At 48.9% G+C, this 17,490-nt stretch overlaps 1 protein-coding gene across 7 annotated transcripts in view; it reads left to right on the top strand.

Moving 5' to 3' along the window:
* Positions 1-17,490, top strand: part of LOC128701757 (tetratricopeptide repeat protein 7B-like) — a 207,695-nt gene that overhangs the window by 169,774 nt on the left and 20,431 nt on the right. For all 7 annotated transcript variants that reach the window (XM_070105056.1, XM_070105051.1, XM_070105052.1 and 4 more), the window contains one exon: positions 7,446-7,537. In XM_070105056.1, coding sequence (XP_069961157.1) covers positions 7,446-7,537 — 92 coding nt within the window. The remainder of the gene's footprint in view (positions 1-7,445; positions 7,538-17,490) is intronic.

Raw genomic sequence — 17,490 nt, 5'->3', positions numbered from 1 at the left:
AGCCTGAACACATGTTTTATTGGTTTATGAGACTGTCAGCCTTAACATGTTTTATTTGTTTATGAGACTGTCAGCCTTAACATGTTTTATTGGTTTATGAGACTGTCAGCCTTAACATGTTTTATTGGTTTATGAGACTGTCAGCCTTAACACATGTTTTATTGGTTTATGAGACTGTCAGTCTTAACACATGTTTTATTGGTTTATGAGACTATCAGCCTTAACACATGTTTTATTGGTTTATGAGACTATCAGTCTTAACATATGTTTTATTGGTTTATGAGACTATCAGTCTTAACACATGTTTTATTGGTTTATGAGACTGTCAGCCTTAACACATGTTTTATTGGTTTATGAGACTGTCAGCCTTAACATGTTTTATTGGTTTATGAGACTGTCAGTCTTAACACATGTTTTATTGGTTTATGAGACTGTCAGTCTTAACACATGTTTTATTGGTTAATGAGACTGTCAGTCTTAACACATGTTTTACTGGTTTATGAGACTGTCAGCCTTAACATGTTTTATTGGTTTATGAGACTGTCAGCCTTAACATGTTTTATTGGTTTATGAGACTGTCAGCCTTAACACATGTTTTATTGGTTAATGAGACTGTCAGCCTTAACACATGTTTTATTGGTTTATGAGTCTGTCAGCCTTAACATGTTTTATTGGTTTATGAGACTGTCAGCCTTAACACATGTTTTATTGGTTAATGAGACTGTCAGCCTTAACACATGTTTTATTGGTTTATGAGACTGTCAGCCTTAACACATGTTTTATTGGTTTATGAGACTGTCAGCCTTAACACATGTTTTATTGGTTTATGAGACTGTCAGCCTTAACATGTTTTATTGGTTTATGAGACTGTCAGTCTTAACACATGTTTTATTGGTTTATGAGACTGTCAGCCTTAACGTGTTTTATTGGTTTATGAGACTGTCAGTCTTAACACATGTTTTATTGGTTTATGAGACTATCAGTCTTAACACATGTTTTATTGGTTTATGAGACTATCAGCCTTAACACATGTTTTATTGGTTTATGAGACTATCAGTCTTAACACATGTTTTATTGGTTTATGAGACTATCAGTCTTAACATGTGTTTTATTGGTTTATGAGACTATCAGTCTTAACACATGTTTTATCGGTTTATGAGACTGTCAGTCTTAACACATGTTTTATCGGTTTATGAGACTGTCAGTCTTAACACATGTTTTATCGGTTTATGAGACTGTCAGTCTTAACACATGTTTTATCGGTTTATGAGACTGTCAGTCTTAACTCATGTTTTATCGGTTTATGAGACTGTCAGTCTTAACACATGTTTTATCGGTTTATGAGACTGTCAGTCTTAACACATGTTTTATTGGTTTACGAGACTGTCAGTCTTAACACATGTTTTATTGGTTTATGAGACTGTCAGTCTTAACACATGTTTTATTGGTTTATGAGACTGTCAGTCTTAACACATGTTTTATTGGTTTATGAGACTGTCAGCCTTAACACATGTTTTATTGGTTTATGAGACTGTCAGTCTTAACACATGTTTTATTGGTTTATGAGACTGTCAGCCTTAACACATGTTTTATTGGTTTATGAGACTGTCAGTCTTAACACATGTTTTATTGGTTTATGAGACTGTCAGCCTTAACACATGTTTTATTGGTTTATGAGACTGTCAGCCTTAACACATGTTTTATTGGTTTATGACTGAGACTGTCAGCTTTTACACGTTTTATTGGTTTGTCACTGCCCCCTCACTAAACACTGGTTTATTTTGGTAGATTGTGGTTTATCAGCGAAACCTAAACCTAACACACTACAAGTTCGATAATTAAAACAGATAATAACGGTCATAAGTTCAAACAAAGATCACCCGTTGGCAACAGTGATCACCCGTTTGAGTGGTGATGGTACTGGTGCTCCTGGTGATGGTACTGGTGGTGCTGGTGCTCCTGGTGATGGTACTGGTGGTGCTGGTGCTCCTGGTGATGGTACTGGTGGTGCTGGTGCTCCTGGTGATGGTACTGGTGCTCCTGGTGATGGTACTGGTGGTGCTGGTGCTCCTGGTGATGGTACTGGTGGTGCTGGTGCTCCTGGTGATGGTACTGGTGGTGCTGGTGCTCCTGGTGATGGTACTGGTGGTGCTGGTGCTCCTGGTGATGGTACTGGTGGTGCTGGTGCTCCTGGTGATGGTACTGGTGCTCCTGGTGATGGTACTGGTGGTGCTGGTGCTCCTGGTGATGGTACTGGTGGTGCTGGTGCTCCTGGTGATGGTACTGGTGCTCCTGGTGATGGTACTGGTGGTGCTGGTGCTCCTGGTGATGGTACTGGTGCTCCTGGTGATGGTACTGGTGCTCCTGGTGATGGTACTGGTGCTCCTGGTGATGGTACTGGTGGTGCTGGTGCTCCTGGTGATGGTACTGGTGGTGCTGGTGCTCCTGGTGATGGTACTGGTGGTGCTGGTGCTCCTGGTGATGGTACTGGTGCTCCTGGTGATGGTACTGGTGCTCCTGGTGATGGTACTGGTGTTCCTGGTGATGGTACTGGTGCTCCTGGTGATGGTACTGGTGGTGCTGGTGCTCCTGGTGATGGTACTGGTGGTGCTGGTGCTCCTGGTGATGGTACTGGTGGTGCTGGTGCTCCTGGTGATGGTACTGGTGGTGCTGGTGCTCCTGGTGATGGTACTGGTGGTGCTGGTGCTCCTGGTGATGGTGCTGGTGCTCCTGGTGATGGTACTGGTGGTGCTGGTGCTCCTGGTGATGGTACTGGTGCTCCTGGTGATGGTACTGGTGCTCCTGGTGATGGTACTGGTGGTGCTGGTGCTCCTGGTGATGGTACTGGTGGTGCTGGTGCTCCTGGTGATGGTACTGGTGGTGCTGGTGCTCCTGGTGATGGTACTGGTGGTGCTGGTGCTCCTGGTGATGGTACTGGTGGTGCTGGTGCTCCTGGTGATGGTACTGGTGGTGCTGGTGCTCCTGGTGATGGTGCTGGTGCTCCTGGTGATGGTACTGGTGGTGCTGGTGCTCCTGGTGATGGTACTGGTGGTGCTGGTGCTCCTGGTGATGGTACTGGTGGTGCTGGTGCTCCTGGTGATGGTACTGGTGGTGCTGGTGCTCCTGGTGATGGTACTGGTGCTCCTGGTGATGGTACTGGTGGTGCTGGTGCTCCTGGTGATGGTACTGGTGGTGCTGGTGCTCCTGGTGATGGTACTTGTGGTGCTGGTGCTCCTGGTGATGGTACTGGTGGTGCTGGTTCTCCTGGTGATGGTACTGGTGGTGCTGGTGCTCCTGGTGATGGTACTGGTGGTGCTGGTGCTCCTGGTGATGGTACTGGTGGTGCTGGTGCTCCTGGTGATGGTACTGGTGGTGCTGGTGATCCTGGTGATGGTACTGGTGGTGCTGGTGCTCCTGGTGATGGTACTGGTGGTGCTGGTGCTCCTGGTGATGGTACTGGTGGTGCTGGTGCTCCTGGTGATGGTGCTGGTGCTCCTGGTGATGGTACTGGTGGTGCTGGTGCTCCTGGTGATGGTACTGGTGGTGCTGGTGCTCCTGGTGATGGTACTGGTGGTGCTGGTGCTCCTGGTGATGGTGCTGGTGCTCCTGGTGATGGTACTGGTGGTGCTGGTGCTCCTGGTGATGGTACTGGTGGTGCTGGTGCTCCTGGTGATGGTACTGGTGGTGCTGGTGCTCCTGGTGATGGTACTGGTGGTGCTGGTGCTCCTGGTGATGGTACTGGTGGTGCTAGTGCTCCTGGTGATGGTACTGGTGCTCCTGGTGATGGTACTGGTGGTGCTGGTGCTCCTGGTGATGGTACTTGTGGTGCTGGTGCTCCTGGTGATGGTACTGGTGGTGCTGGTGCTCCTGGTGATGGTACTGGTGCTCCTGGTGATGGTACTGGTGGTGCTGGTGCTCCTGGTGATGGTACTGGTGGTGCTGGTGCTCCTGGTGATGGTACTGGTGGTGCTGGTGCTCCTGGTGATGGTACTGGTGGTGCTGGTGCTCCTGGTGATGGTACTGGTGCTCCTGGTGATGGTACTGGTGGTGCTGGTGCTCCTGGTGATGGTACTGGTGGTGCTGGTGCTCCTGGTGATGGTGGTGCTGGTGATGGTACTGGTGGTGCTGGTGCTCCTGGTGATGGTACTTGTGGTGCTGGTGCTCCTGGTGATGGTACTGGTGGTGCTGGTGCTCCTGGTGATGGTACTGGTGGTGCTGGTGCTCCTGATGATGGTACTGGTGGTGCTGGTGCTGGTGCTCCTGGTGATGGTACTGGTGGTGCTAGTGCTCCTGGTGATGGTACTGGTGCTCCTGGTGATGGTACTGGTTGTGCTGGTGCTCCTGGTGATGGTACTGGTGGTGCTGGTGCTCCTGGTGATGGTACTGGTGCTCCTGGTGATGGTACTGGTGGTGCTGGTGCTCCTGGTGATGGTACTGGTGGTGCTGGTGCTCCTGGTGATGGTACTGGTGCTCCTGGTGATGGTACTGGTGGTGCTGGTGCTCCTGGTGATGGTACTGGTGGTGGTGGTGCTCCTGATGATGGTACTGGTGGTGCTGGTGCTCCTGGTGATGGTACTGGTGCTCCTGGTGAGGGTACTGGTGGTGCTGGTGCTCCTGGTGATGGTACTGGTGCTCCTGGTGATGGTACTGGTGGTGTTGGTGCTCCTGGTGATGGTACTGGTGGTGCTGGTGCTCCTGGTGATGGTACTGGTGGTGCTGGTGCTCCTGGTGATGGTGCTGGTGCTCCTGGTGATGGTACTGGTGGTGCTGGTGCTCCTGGTGATGGTACTGGTGGTGCTGGTGCTCCTGGTGATGGTACTGGTGGTGCTGGTGCTCCTGGTGATGGTGCTCCTGGTGATGGTACTGGTGGTGCTGGTGCTCCTGGTGATGGTACTGGTGGTGCTGGTGCTCCTGGTGATGGTGCTCCTGGTGATGGTACTGGTGGTGCTGGTGCTCCTGGTGGTGCTGGTGCTCCTGGTGATGGTACTGGTGGTGCTGGTGCTCCCGGTGATGGTACTGGTGGTGCTCCTGATGATGGTACTGGTGGTGCTGGTGCTCCTGGTGATGGTACTGGTGGTGCTGGTGCTCCTGGTGATGGTACTGGTGGTGCTGGTGCTCCTGGTGGTGCTGGTGCTCCTGGTGATGGTACTGGTGGTGCTGGTGCTCCTGGTGATGGTACTGGTGGTGCTGGTGCTCCTGGTGATGGTACTGGTGGTGCTGGTGCTCCTTGTGATGGTACTGGTGGTGCTGGTGCTCCTGGTGATGGTACTGGTGGTGCTGGTGCTCCTGGTGATGGTACTGGTGGTGCTAGTGCTCCTGGTGATGGTACTGGTGGTGCTCCTGGTGATGGTACTGGTGGTGCTGGTGCTCCTTGTGATGGTACTGGTGGTGCTCCTGGTGATGGTACTGGTGGTGCTGGTGCTCCTTGTGATGGTACTGGTGGTGCTGGTGCTCCTGGTGATGGTACTGGTGCTCCTGGTGATGGTACTGGTGGTGCTAGTGCTCCTGGTGATGGTACTGGTGCTCCTGGTGATGGTACTGGTGGTGCTGGTGCTCCTTGTGATGGTACTGGTGGTGCTCCTGGTGATGGTACTGGTGGTGCTGGTGCTCCTTGTGATGGTACTGGTGGTGCTGGTGCTCCTGGTGATGGTACTGGTGTTGGTGCTCCTGGTGATGGTACTGGTGGTGCTGGTGCTCCTGGTGATGGTACTGGTGGTGCTGGTGCTCCTGGTGATGGTACTGGTGGTGCTCCTGGTGATGGTACTGGTGGTGCTGGTGCTCCTTGTGATGGTACTGGTGGTGCTGGTGCTCCTGGTGATGGTACTGGTGTTGGTGCTCCTGGTGATGGTACTGGTGGTGCTGGTGCTCCTGGTGATGGTACTGGTGGTGGTGCGTGATACCTTCCCTCACCTTGCACGTAATGTATATCCTTCTTACACGCAGCCACCTCACCCACTCCCCTCTCCCTACCCCTCACACTGTGGCATCACCGGGCACCACCAGGCACCACAAGACATCACCAAGTACCACCAGGCATCACGAGGCACCACAAGGCATCACCAGGCACCACCAGGCACCACAAGACATCACGAGGTACCAACAGGCACCACAAGGCATCACCAGACACCACAAGGCGCCGCCAGGCACCACAAGACATCACGAGGTACCACAAGGCACCACCAAGTACCATTATGCACCACAAGGCATCACCAGGTACCACAAGGCACCATCAGGCACCACCAAGTACCATCATGCACCACAAGGCACCACCAGGTACCACAAGGCACCACCAAGTACCATCAGGCATCACCAGGTACCACCAGGCACCACCAGGCACCACCACCTGCCACAGTGTGGCAGGGCAGGTCACAGCTGGGGTCAGCAGGTCACAGCTGGGATCAGCAGGTCACAATTGGGGTCAGCAGGTCACAGCTGGTGACCCCTCACCACCTGTGTGAGCCACCTAGCACAGTGGTACAGCAGTGGACCTGCTGATTCCCGGTCCCACGGTTCGACTCTTTCCACCGTAATAAATGTTTGTTGGTGGGTGGGTTTAATGTGTTGGTGGTGGGTTTAATGTGTTGGTGGTGGGTTTAATGTTGGTGGGTGGGTTTAATGTGTTGGTGGGTGGGTTAAATATGTTGGTGGTGGGTTTAATGTGTTGGTGGTGGGTTTAATGTTGGTGGGTGGGTTTAATGTGTTGGTGGGTGGGTTAAATATGTTGGTGGTGGGTTTAATGTGTTGGTGGTGGGTTTAATGTGTTGGTGGTGGGTTTAATGTTGGTGGGTGGGTTTAATGTGTTGGTGGGTGGGTTAAATATGTTGGTGGTGGGTTTAATGTGTTGGTGGTGGGTTTAATGTTGGTGGGTGGGTTTAATGTGTTGGTGGGTGGGTTAAATGTGTTGGTGGTGGGTTTAATGTGTTGGTGGTGGGTTTAATGTGTTGGTGGTGGGTTTAAGGTGTTTGTTGGCGGGTTTTATGTGTTGGTGGGTGGATTTAATGTGTTGGTGGTAGGTTTAATGTGTTGGCGTGTGGGTTTAATGTTGGTGGGTGGGTTTAAGGTGTTTGTTGGTGGGTTTAACGGGGTTGTGTTGGTGGATTTAACGGGGTTGTGTTAGTGGGTTTAATGGGATTGTAATGGTTTAATGTGGTTTTGGGGTTTAACATGATTGTCTTAGTGGGTTTAACGTAATTGTGCTGGTTTAACGTCGTTATTTTCCCTTGTGGTTTATTTTGGTGGGTTTAAATAGTTTATTTCGTTATTACTGATAGGCTTAACGCATTCTTTCGTTATTGATAGATGTGATAGACAGTTATTTAACAAGTCTATTGACGAATTGATGCAATATACACGTACTAATATATGTTTACTACATATAGCTATCCTGTCTATTGGAGAATAGATACAATAGACAGGTATTGATAGATGTTTTCTATCTTGTACAGGGCGTGGTATACCACTATCTAGGGAGGGAACGCCTTGCTGAGAAAACTCTAATGGATGCCATCCGGATCGACCCCCATGACCACCACTCATGGTAAGTACAAAAAGTTCTTGATCCTGGGAATAGGAGCTGCAATAATCTCAGATCAACCTGGATTAGCTTTCACCTTCCTCTGTACTCGCCGTATTGTGGTATAAGGGGTCGAGTCATAGCTCGTGGCTCTGACTCTTCACTGGTCGATACGAGGTGTCTTCAGGGTGTGGGAACACCCACAGTGTGTTACTACAGTGTTCTGTATGATAGTTACATTGTGGGAACACCCACACTGTGTTACTACACTGTTCTGTATGGTAGTTACACTGTGGGAACACCCACAGTGTGTTACTACACTGTTCTGTATGGTAGTTACACTGTGGGAACACCCACAGTGTGTTACTACACTGTTCTGTATGGTAGTTACACTGTGGGAACACCCACAGTGTGTTACTACACTGTTCTATATGGTAGTTACGCTGTTGGAACACCCACACTGTGTTACTACACTGTTCTATATGATAGTTACATTGTGGGAACACCCACAGTGTGTTACTACTGTTCTGTATGATAGTTACATTGTGGGAACACCCACACTGTGTTACTACACTGTTCTATATGATAGTTACATTGTGGGAACACCCACAGTGTGTTACTACACTGTCCTGTACGATAATTACACCGTGGGAACACCCACACTGTTACTACACTGTTCTATATGATAGTTACATTGTGGGAACACCCACACTGTGTTACTACACTGTTCTATATGATAGTTACACTGTGGGAACACCCACACTGTGTTACTACACTGTTCTATATGATAGTTACACTGTGGGAACACCCACACTGTGTTACTACACTGTTCTATATGATAGTTACATTGTGGGAACACCCACACTGTGTTACTACACTGTTCTATATGATAGTTACATTGTGGGAACACCCACAGTGTGTTACTACTGTTCTGTATGATAGTTACACTGTGGGAACACCCACAGTGTGTTACTACACTGTTCTGTATGATAGTTACATTGTGGGAACACCCACACTGTGTTACTACACTGTTCTATATGATAGTTACATTGTGGGAACACCCACAGTGTGTTGCTACACTGTTCTGTATGATAGTTACATTGTGGGAACACCCACACTGTGTTGCTACACTGTTCTGTATGATAGTTACATTGTGGGAACACCCACACTGTGTTACTACACTGTTCTATATGATAGTTACACTGTGGGAACACCCACACTGTGTTACTACACTGTTCTATATGATAGTTACATTGTGGGAACACCCACAGTGTGTTACTACTGTTCTGTATGATAGTTACACTGTGGGAACACCCACAGTGTGTTACTACACTGTTCTGTATGATAGTTACATTGTGGGAACACCCACACTGTGTTACTACACTGTTCTATATGATAGTTACATTGTGGGAACACCCACAGTGTGTTGCTACACTGTTCTGTATGATAGTTACATTGTGGGAACACCCACACTGTGTTGCTACACTGTTCTGTATGATAGTTACATTGTGGGAACACCCACACTGTGTTACTACACTGTTCTATATGATAGTTACATTGTGGGAACACCCACAGTGTGTTACTACACTGTTCTATATGATAGTTACATTGTGGGAACACCCACACTGTGTTACTACACTGTTCTGTATGATAGTTACATTGTGGGAACACCCACACTGTGTTACTACACTGTTCTGTATGGTAGTTACACTGTGGGAACACCCACAGTGTGTTACTACACTGTTCTGTATGATAGTTACATTGTGGGAACACCCACAGTGTGTTACTACACTGTTCTGTATGATAGTTACACTGTGGGAACACCCACACAGTGTTACTACACTGCTGGAAAGTAACTACAAAGTTACCTTCCAGCAGTCGTACAGTTACTAGGGTAATGTGAGTGTTGTGACGGTATAAGCAGAGTTACATGAGAGGGGAATGGAAGAGAGAGGGAGGATGTAGGAGGAGGAATGGACAAAGATGAGGAGGCTGGAGGATGAGGCGGCTGGAGGCGGCTGGAGGAGGAGGCTAGAAAAGGAGGAGGTTGGAAGATGAGGCTGGAGGAAAAGGCTGGAGGAGGAGGAGGAGGCTGGAGAAGAGGGCTGGAGGAGGAGGCTGGAGGAGACGGCTGAAGGAGACGGCTGGTGGAGACGGCTGAAGGAGACGGCTGGAGGAGACATAATGCAGTATACCAGTATGGCTTCTTGTTGTTTTGTCTTAGTCTCCCCAACTTGTATTTATCTCCCCCTCACTACACAGGTGGGGGTGTTGACCCCTTCCCCCCCACCAGTACACAAGACAGGTGGGGAGGAGGGGGGCGCGTCTCCCCGTCTTCAGGACTGGAAGCCAGTTTATACCTTGATTATAATGCAGAGGTGATGCCAGCGACCCACCGGGTGGGCAAGAAACTAACTAGGTGGGCTAAATACCCACTGGGTGGGCTAAATACCCACTAGGTGGGCTAAATACCCACTGGGTGGGCTAAATACCCACTAGGTGGGCTAAATACCCACTGGGTGGGCTAAATACCCACTGGGTGGGCTAAATACCCACTAGGTGGGCTAAATACCCACTGGGTGGGCTAAATACCCACTAGGTGGGCTAAATACCCACTAGGTGGGCTAGATACCCACTAGGTGGGCTAAATACCCACTGGGTGGGCTAAATACCCACTGGGTGGGCTAAATACCCACTAGGTGGGCTAAATACCCACTGGGTGGGCTAAATACCCACTAGGTGGGCTAAATACCCACTAGGTGGGCTAAATACCCACTAGGTGGGCTAAATACCCACTAGGTGGGCTAAATACCCACTGGGTGGGCTAAATACCCACTGGGTGGGCTAAATACCCACTAGGTGGGCTAAATACCCACTAGGTGGGCTAAATACCCACTAGGTGGGCTAAATACCAACTGGGTGGGCTAAATACCCACTAGGTGGGCTAAATACCCACAAAGTGGGCTAAATACCCACTAGGTGGGCTAAATACCCACTAGGTGGGCTAAATACCAACTGGGTGGGCTAAATACCCACTACGTGGGCTAAATACCCACTAAGTGGGCTAAATACCCACTAGGTGGGCTAAATACCCACTAGGTGGGCTAAATACCCACTAAGTGGGCTAAATACCCACTAGGTGGGCTAAATACCCACTGGGTGGGCTAAATACCCACTACGTGGGCTAAATACCCACTAAGTGGGCTAAATACCCACTAGGTGGGCTAAATACCCACTAGGTGGGCTAAATACCAACTGGGTGGGCTAATTACCCACTACGTGGGCTAAATACCCACTAAGTGGGCTAAATACCCACTAGGTGGGCTAAATACCCACTAGGTGGGCTAAATACCCACTAAGTGGGCTAAATACCCACTAGGTGGGCTAAATACCCACTAGGTGCGCTATAAACCCACCTGGTACTGGAACTATTGATGGAGTGGAATTTACAACAATTCACAACGAACCCACAATACCATGACGGTAACAATTCACAACTAACCTACAACTATGGAGAAACGTGCGGACGACATTTCGCTCCTTCTGAGACCGTTTTCAGGTCACGACTGACTGTACCTGTGGTCTTCAGACCGACCCTCTGGCGTGTGCTGCGAACGAACCAGGCGAGTATTGACGTGTATTAAAGACAGAGAGAGGAAGTGTGTGTGTGTGTGTGTGTGTGTGTGTGTGTGTGTGTGTGTGTGTATGTGTGTGTATGTGTCATTTATTACACGACCTTTCGCTCACTGGGGCTTTTATCAGTCTCTACCGGGCGAAACATCTCTCCCAGAAGAGTTGGGATCCAACTTTCACCACTGTAAGTGTTCTCTACTGGTACCTCTGGTGTGGTCTGGTACCTCTGGTGTGATCTGGCACCTCTGGTGTGATCTGGCACCTCTGGTGTGGTCTGGGACCACTGGTGTGGTCTAGGACCTCTGGTATGGTCTAGGACCTCTGGTGTGGTCTAGGACCTCTGGTGTGGTCTAGGACCTCTGGTGTGGTCTGGGACCTCTGATGTGGTCTGGGACCTCTGGTATGGTCTAGGATCTCTGGTATGGTCTGGGACCTCTGGTGTGGTCTGGGACCTCTGGTGTGGTCTGGGACCTCTGGTGTGGTCTGGGACCGTGTCGCCTACACAGTCGATTTCTTCGGTCAAAGATGTATATGGCAGGTGAGGCTGGGATAGATAATGGTACTGTGGTTGAATATATGATGGTACTATGGTTGGATAGATAATGGCACCATAGTGGGTCATGGCAGCAGTGACTGCTGGTTCACTCTTGACTACCATAAATGGTAGTGGTGTCTGCAACAGTGGTACTGTGTGTGTGTGCGCATGTGTGTGTGTGTATGTGTGCGCATGTGTGTGTGTGTACCTTTGTCGTCCTCAACTAGCGCAGGAAACCGTACAACATATACCTTGTGTAGTATACCTTCCCCTCGTGTATACCCCTCCTCCCTGCACCTTGTCTATCCCCCTCCCCTCCCCTTAATCTCCGCAGGCTCTGTGCTTACCTATTTCTACTTCTGTACTCTTGTACCAGTTTTTACTACTCTCTGGGGGTTCAAATCCAGCAGCCACTTCTTGGAACATGATTACAACCTGTTTGAATCATTCTGTAGTCTGTCATTATTCTACAGGCTATTTATTCTCATCAAGTTATTTTTTTAAATAATGGAGAAATAGTATGGGTCCCAGTACTTGTGGGACCCCACTTAATAATAATAATGTATATTTCTACCAGTACAAGATACAACTTATACAGACCATAGTTCACACCTATGACATACTATATAGAAAGTTCCTGGTTATGTAGAGCATTTCTGGCGACTTATTTGTCCCCAGGATGCCACCCACACCAGTCCACTAACACCCAGGATGCCACCCACACCAGTCCACTAACACCCAGGATGCCACCCACACCAGTCCACTAACACCCAGGATGCCACCTACACCAGTCCACTAACACCCAGGATGCCACCCACACCAGTCCACTAACACCCAGGATGCCACCCACACCAGTCCACTAACACCCAGGATGCCACCCACACCAGTCCACTAACACCCAGGATGCCACCCACACCAGTCCACTAACACCCAGGATGCCACCTACACCAGTCCACTAACACCCAGGATGCCACCCACACCAGTCCACTAACACCCAGGATGCCACCCACACCAGTCCACTAACACCCAGGATGCCACCCACACCAGTCCACTAGCACCCAGGATGCCACCCACACCAGTCCACTAGCACCCAGGATGCCACCCACACCAGTCCACTAACACCCAGGATGCCACCCACACCAGTCCACTAACACCCAGGATGCCACCCACACCAGTCCACTAACACCCAGGATGCCACCCACACCAGTCCACTAACACCCAGGATGCCACCCACACCAGTCCACTAACACCCTGGATGCCACCCACACCAGTCCACTAACACCCTGGATGCCACCCACACCAGTCCACTAACACCCTGGATGCCACCCACACCAGTCCACTAACACCCAGGATGCCACCCACACCAGTCCACTAACACCCAGGATGCCACCCACACCAGTCCACTAACACCCAGGTACCTACTTACTGCTAGGTGAACAGTGACAGCAGGTGTAAGGTAACTAACACCCAGGTACCTACTTACTGCTAGGTGAACAGTGACAGCAGGTGTAAGGTAACTAACACCCAGGTACCTACTTACTGCTAGGTGAACAGTGACAGCAGGTGTAAGGTAACTAACACCCAGGTACCTACTTACTGCTAGGTGAACAGTGACAGCAGGTGTAAGGTAACTAACACCCAGGTACCTACTTACTGCTAGGTGAACAGTGACAGCAGGTGTAAGGTAACTAACACCCAGGTACCTACTTACTGCTAGGTGAACAGTGACAGCAGGTGTAAGGTAACTAACACCCAGGTACCTACTTACTGCTAGGTGAACAGTGACAGCTGGTGTAAGGTAACTAACACCCAGGTACTTACTTACTGCTAGGTGAACAGTGACAGCAGGTGTAAGGTAACTAAAACCCAGGTACCTACTTACTGCTAGGTGAACAGTGACAGCAGGTGTAAGGTAACTAACACCCAGGTACCTACTTACTGCTAGGTGAACAGTGACAGCAGGTGTAAGGTAACTAACACCCAGGTACCTACTTACTGCTAGGTGAACAGTGACAGCAGGTGTAAGGTAACTAACACCCAGGTACCTACTTGCTGCTAGGTGAACAGTGACAGCAGGTGTAAGGTAACTAACACCCAGGTACCTACTTACTGCTAGGTGAACAGTGACAGCAGGTGTAAGGTAACTAACACCCAGGTACCTACTTACTGCTAGGTGAACAGTGACAGCAGGTGTAAGGTAACTAACACCCAGGTACCTACTTACTGCTAGGTGAACAGTGACAGCAGGTGTAAGGTAACTAACACCCAGGTACCTACTTACTGCTAGGTGAACAGTGACAGCAGGTGTAAGGTAACTAACACCCAGGTACCTACTTACTGCTAGGTGAGCAGTGACAGCAGGTGTAAGGTAACTAACACCCAGGTACCTACTTACTGCTAGGTGAACAGTGACAGCAGGTGTAAGGTAACTAACACCCAGGTACCTACTTACTGCTAGGTGAACAGTGACAGCAGGTGTAAGGTAACTAACACCCAGGTACCTACTTACTGCTAGGTGAACAGTGACAGCAGGTGTAAGGTAACTAACACCCAGGTACCTACTTACTGCTAAGTGAACAGTGGCAGCAGGTGTAAAGTAACTAACACCCAGGTACCTACTTACTAGTAGGTGAGCAGGGACAGCAGGTGTAAGGTAACTAACACCCAGGTACCTACTTACTGCTAGGTGAACAGTGACAGCAGGTGTAAGGTAACTAACACCCAGGTACCTATTACTGCTAGGTGAACAGTGACAGCAGGTGTAAGGTAACTAACACCCAGGTACCTACTTACTGCTAGGTGAACAGTGACAGCAGGTGTAAGGTAATTAACACCCAGGTACCTACTTACTGCTAGGTGAACAGTGACAGCAGGTGTAAGGTAACTAACACCCAGGTACCTACTTACTGCTAGGTGAACAGTGACAGCAGGTGTAAGGTAACTAACACCCAGGTACCTACTTACTGCTAGGTGAACAGTGACAGCAGGTGTCTAAGGAAACACGCCACGCCCCTAATGGTTCCACCCGTACCGGGAATCGAACCACGGACCTGAGTGTGCAAGGCGAGTGCGCTAACAGCCAAGCCACGGGTCTCTTCTGCCCAACTCAACGCCCAGTTAGTTACTATCTACTTTGTCTCCCAAATATTTATTAGTCTTTTGTAGGTGTTTTCCTTGTACGCCTTGTTCCTCCAAGTTGTTCGTTCTGTACTGTGGTACACGTGTGTGTTATGAGTAACGGAGAGTTAGCCACCCATGATAACCCAAGAAAGTCAGTGCTTCATCAAGGACTGTCTATTTCCTCTATCTTGTCCCCCAGGATGCCACCCACACCGGTCCACTAACATCCAGGTACCTACTTGCTTGGTAAACAGAACAACAGGTGTAAGGAAACACGTCGAAATGATTTCACCTCGCCGGGAATCGAACCCGGGTCCTCAGCGTGTGAAGCGACAGCCTTGCCAACCAGGCCACTGGGTCCCTATTCGTGTGTTCTCCGTTCTTTGTATTGTGGCTCGTGTAGGTCTCTTGCGTGTAGCACGTTGCTATACGTTATATCGTGTGTATTTTGCACTTTTTGCCTGTTGGTGGGCGGGGTGGGCTGGTGGGCGGGGTGGTGGGTGGGCAGCTAATGAACCAACACTGACACACACACAACCATCACCCACCTCACCCCTGGGTCATTACCGTCCCTTGTAAACTCGACTCTGCAGTATTTGCAAACCTGCTTTGCGGCTGCACTTGTGAAGAATAATGACTGTCATTATGTATAATTAGCATAGGTGGGTCAGAATTGTTGATAAATTAGACACATGTGCAACTCTTGGGTGTCTTTATTGAGGAAACAGGAGGAGAATGAGGTAATCAGTTCCTCAAGGAGGAAATGGTATGGTAATACCGACAAGATGTGGAAAAAGACACTTATGTACAGTTCAGGACATTTATTAAAGGAAACGTTTCGCCACGAGTGGCTTCTTCAGTCCTAATACTGAAGAAGCCACTCGTGGCGAAACGTTTCCTTTAATAAATGTCCTGAACTGTACATAAGTGTCTTTTTCCACACACAGTTCCTCAAGGTTGAGGGACTGTTTACCTCATTCTCCTCAAGTTTCTCCTACGTATGGACTGATGAAGTCACTGTGTGGCGAAACGTTTCCTCAATAAAGATACCCAAGAGTTGCACATGTGTCTAATTTATCAACATGTCGGTTCTCTGAACCATTCATCTACAAAACGGGCCAGAAATGTGCTTTACAAGTGAGAGAAACGTTGCTTATAAAGTGGGTTGAAATACAGGCTTTGTATTTGGAAATGCGTCTCTGTAACTTACTTGCTTTTAGTTATGTAATTCACACACGTTTCTATCAATAATAATTTGTTCAACTATTTATGTGTACGTAAATAATCTTAATTATATGGGGTTGGAAGTTGTTACAGGAGAGATGGTGATGGGTTGATAGTTCCTGGAGAGGTTGTGTTGGGTTGATAGTTCCCAAGATCGTGGTTACTGGAGAGGTTGTGTTGGGTTGATAGTTCCAGGATCGTGGTTACTGGAAAGGTTGTGTTGGGTTGATAATTCCCAAGATCGTGGTTACTGGAGAGGTTGTGTTGGGTTGATAGTTCCAGGATCGTGGTTACTGGAGAGGTTGTGTAGGGTTGATAGTTCCAGGATCGTGGTTACTGGAGAGGTTGTGTAGGGTTGATAGTTCCAGGATCGTGGTTACTGGAGAGGTTGTGTTGGGTTGATAATTCCATGATCGTGGTTACTGGAGAGGTTGTGTTGGGTTGATAATTCCAGGATCGTGATTACTGGAGAGGTTGTGTTGGGTTGATAGTTCCAGGATCGTGGTTACTGGAGAGGTTGTGTTGGGTTGATAGTTCCAGGATCGTGGTTACTGGAGAGGTTGTGTTGGGTTGATAATTCCAGGATCGTGGTTACTGGAGAGGTTGTGTTGGGTTGATAATTCCAGGATCGTGGTTACTGGAGAGGTTGTGTTGGGTTGATAATTCCAGGATCGTGGTTACTGGAGAGGTTGTGTTGGGTTGATAGTTCCTGGAGAGGTTGTGTTGGGTTGATAATTCCAGGATCGTGGTTACTGGAGAGGTTGTGTTGGGTTGATAGTTCCAGGATCGTGGTTACTGGAGAGGTTGTGTTGGGTTGATAGTTCCAGGATCGTGGTTACTGGAGAGGTTGTGTTGGGTTGATAATTCCAGGATCGTGGTTACTGGAGAGGTTGTGTTGGGTTGATAGTTCCCAAGATCGTGGTTACTGGAGAGGTTGTGTTGGGTTGATAGTTCCCAAGATCGTGGTTACTGGAGAGGTTGTGTTGGGTTGATAGTTCCCAAGATCGTGGTTACTGGAGAGGTTGTGTTGGGTTGATAATTCCAGGATCGTGGTTACTGGAGAGGTTGTGTTGGGTTGATAATTCCAGGATCGTGGTTACTGGAGAGGTTGTGTTGGGTTGATAGTTCCAGGATCGTGGTTACTGGAGAGGTTGTGTTGGGTTGATAGTTCCAGGATCGTGGTTACTGGAGAGGTTGTGTTGGGTTGATAGTTCCCAAGATCGTGGTTACTGGAGAGGTTGTGTTGGGTTGATAATTCCAGGATCGTGGTTACTGGAGAGGTTGTGTTGGGTTGATAATTCCAGGATCGTGGTTACTGGAGAGGTGTTGGGTTGATAATTCCAGGATCGTGGTTACTGGAGAGGTTGTGTTGGGTTGATAATTCCAGGTTCGTGGTTACTGGAGAGGTTGTGTTGGGTTGATAATTCCAGGATCGTGGTTACTGGAGAGGTTGTGTTGGGTTGAT

This window comes from Cherax quadricarinatus, chromosome 96 (genome assembly GCF_038502225.1).
Source record: "Cherax quadricarinatus isolate ZL_2023a chromosome 96, ASM3850222v1, whole genome shotgun sequence".
NCBI classification, from domain to species: domain Eukaryota; kingdom Metazoa; phylum Arthropoda; class Malacostraca; order Decapoda; family Parastacidae; genus Cherax; species Cherax quadricarinatus.
The sequence above is the reverse complement of the archived record's forward strand: the minus strand, read 5'-3'. Positions and strand labels throughout refer to the sequence as shown.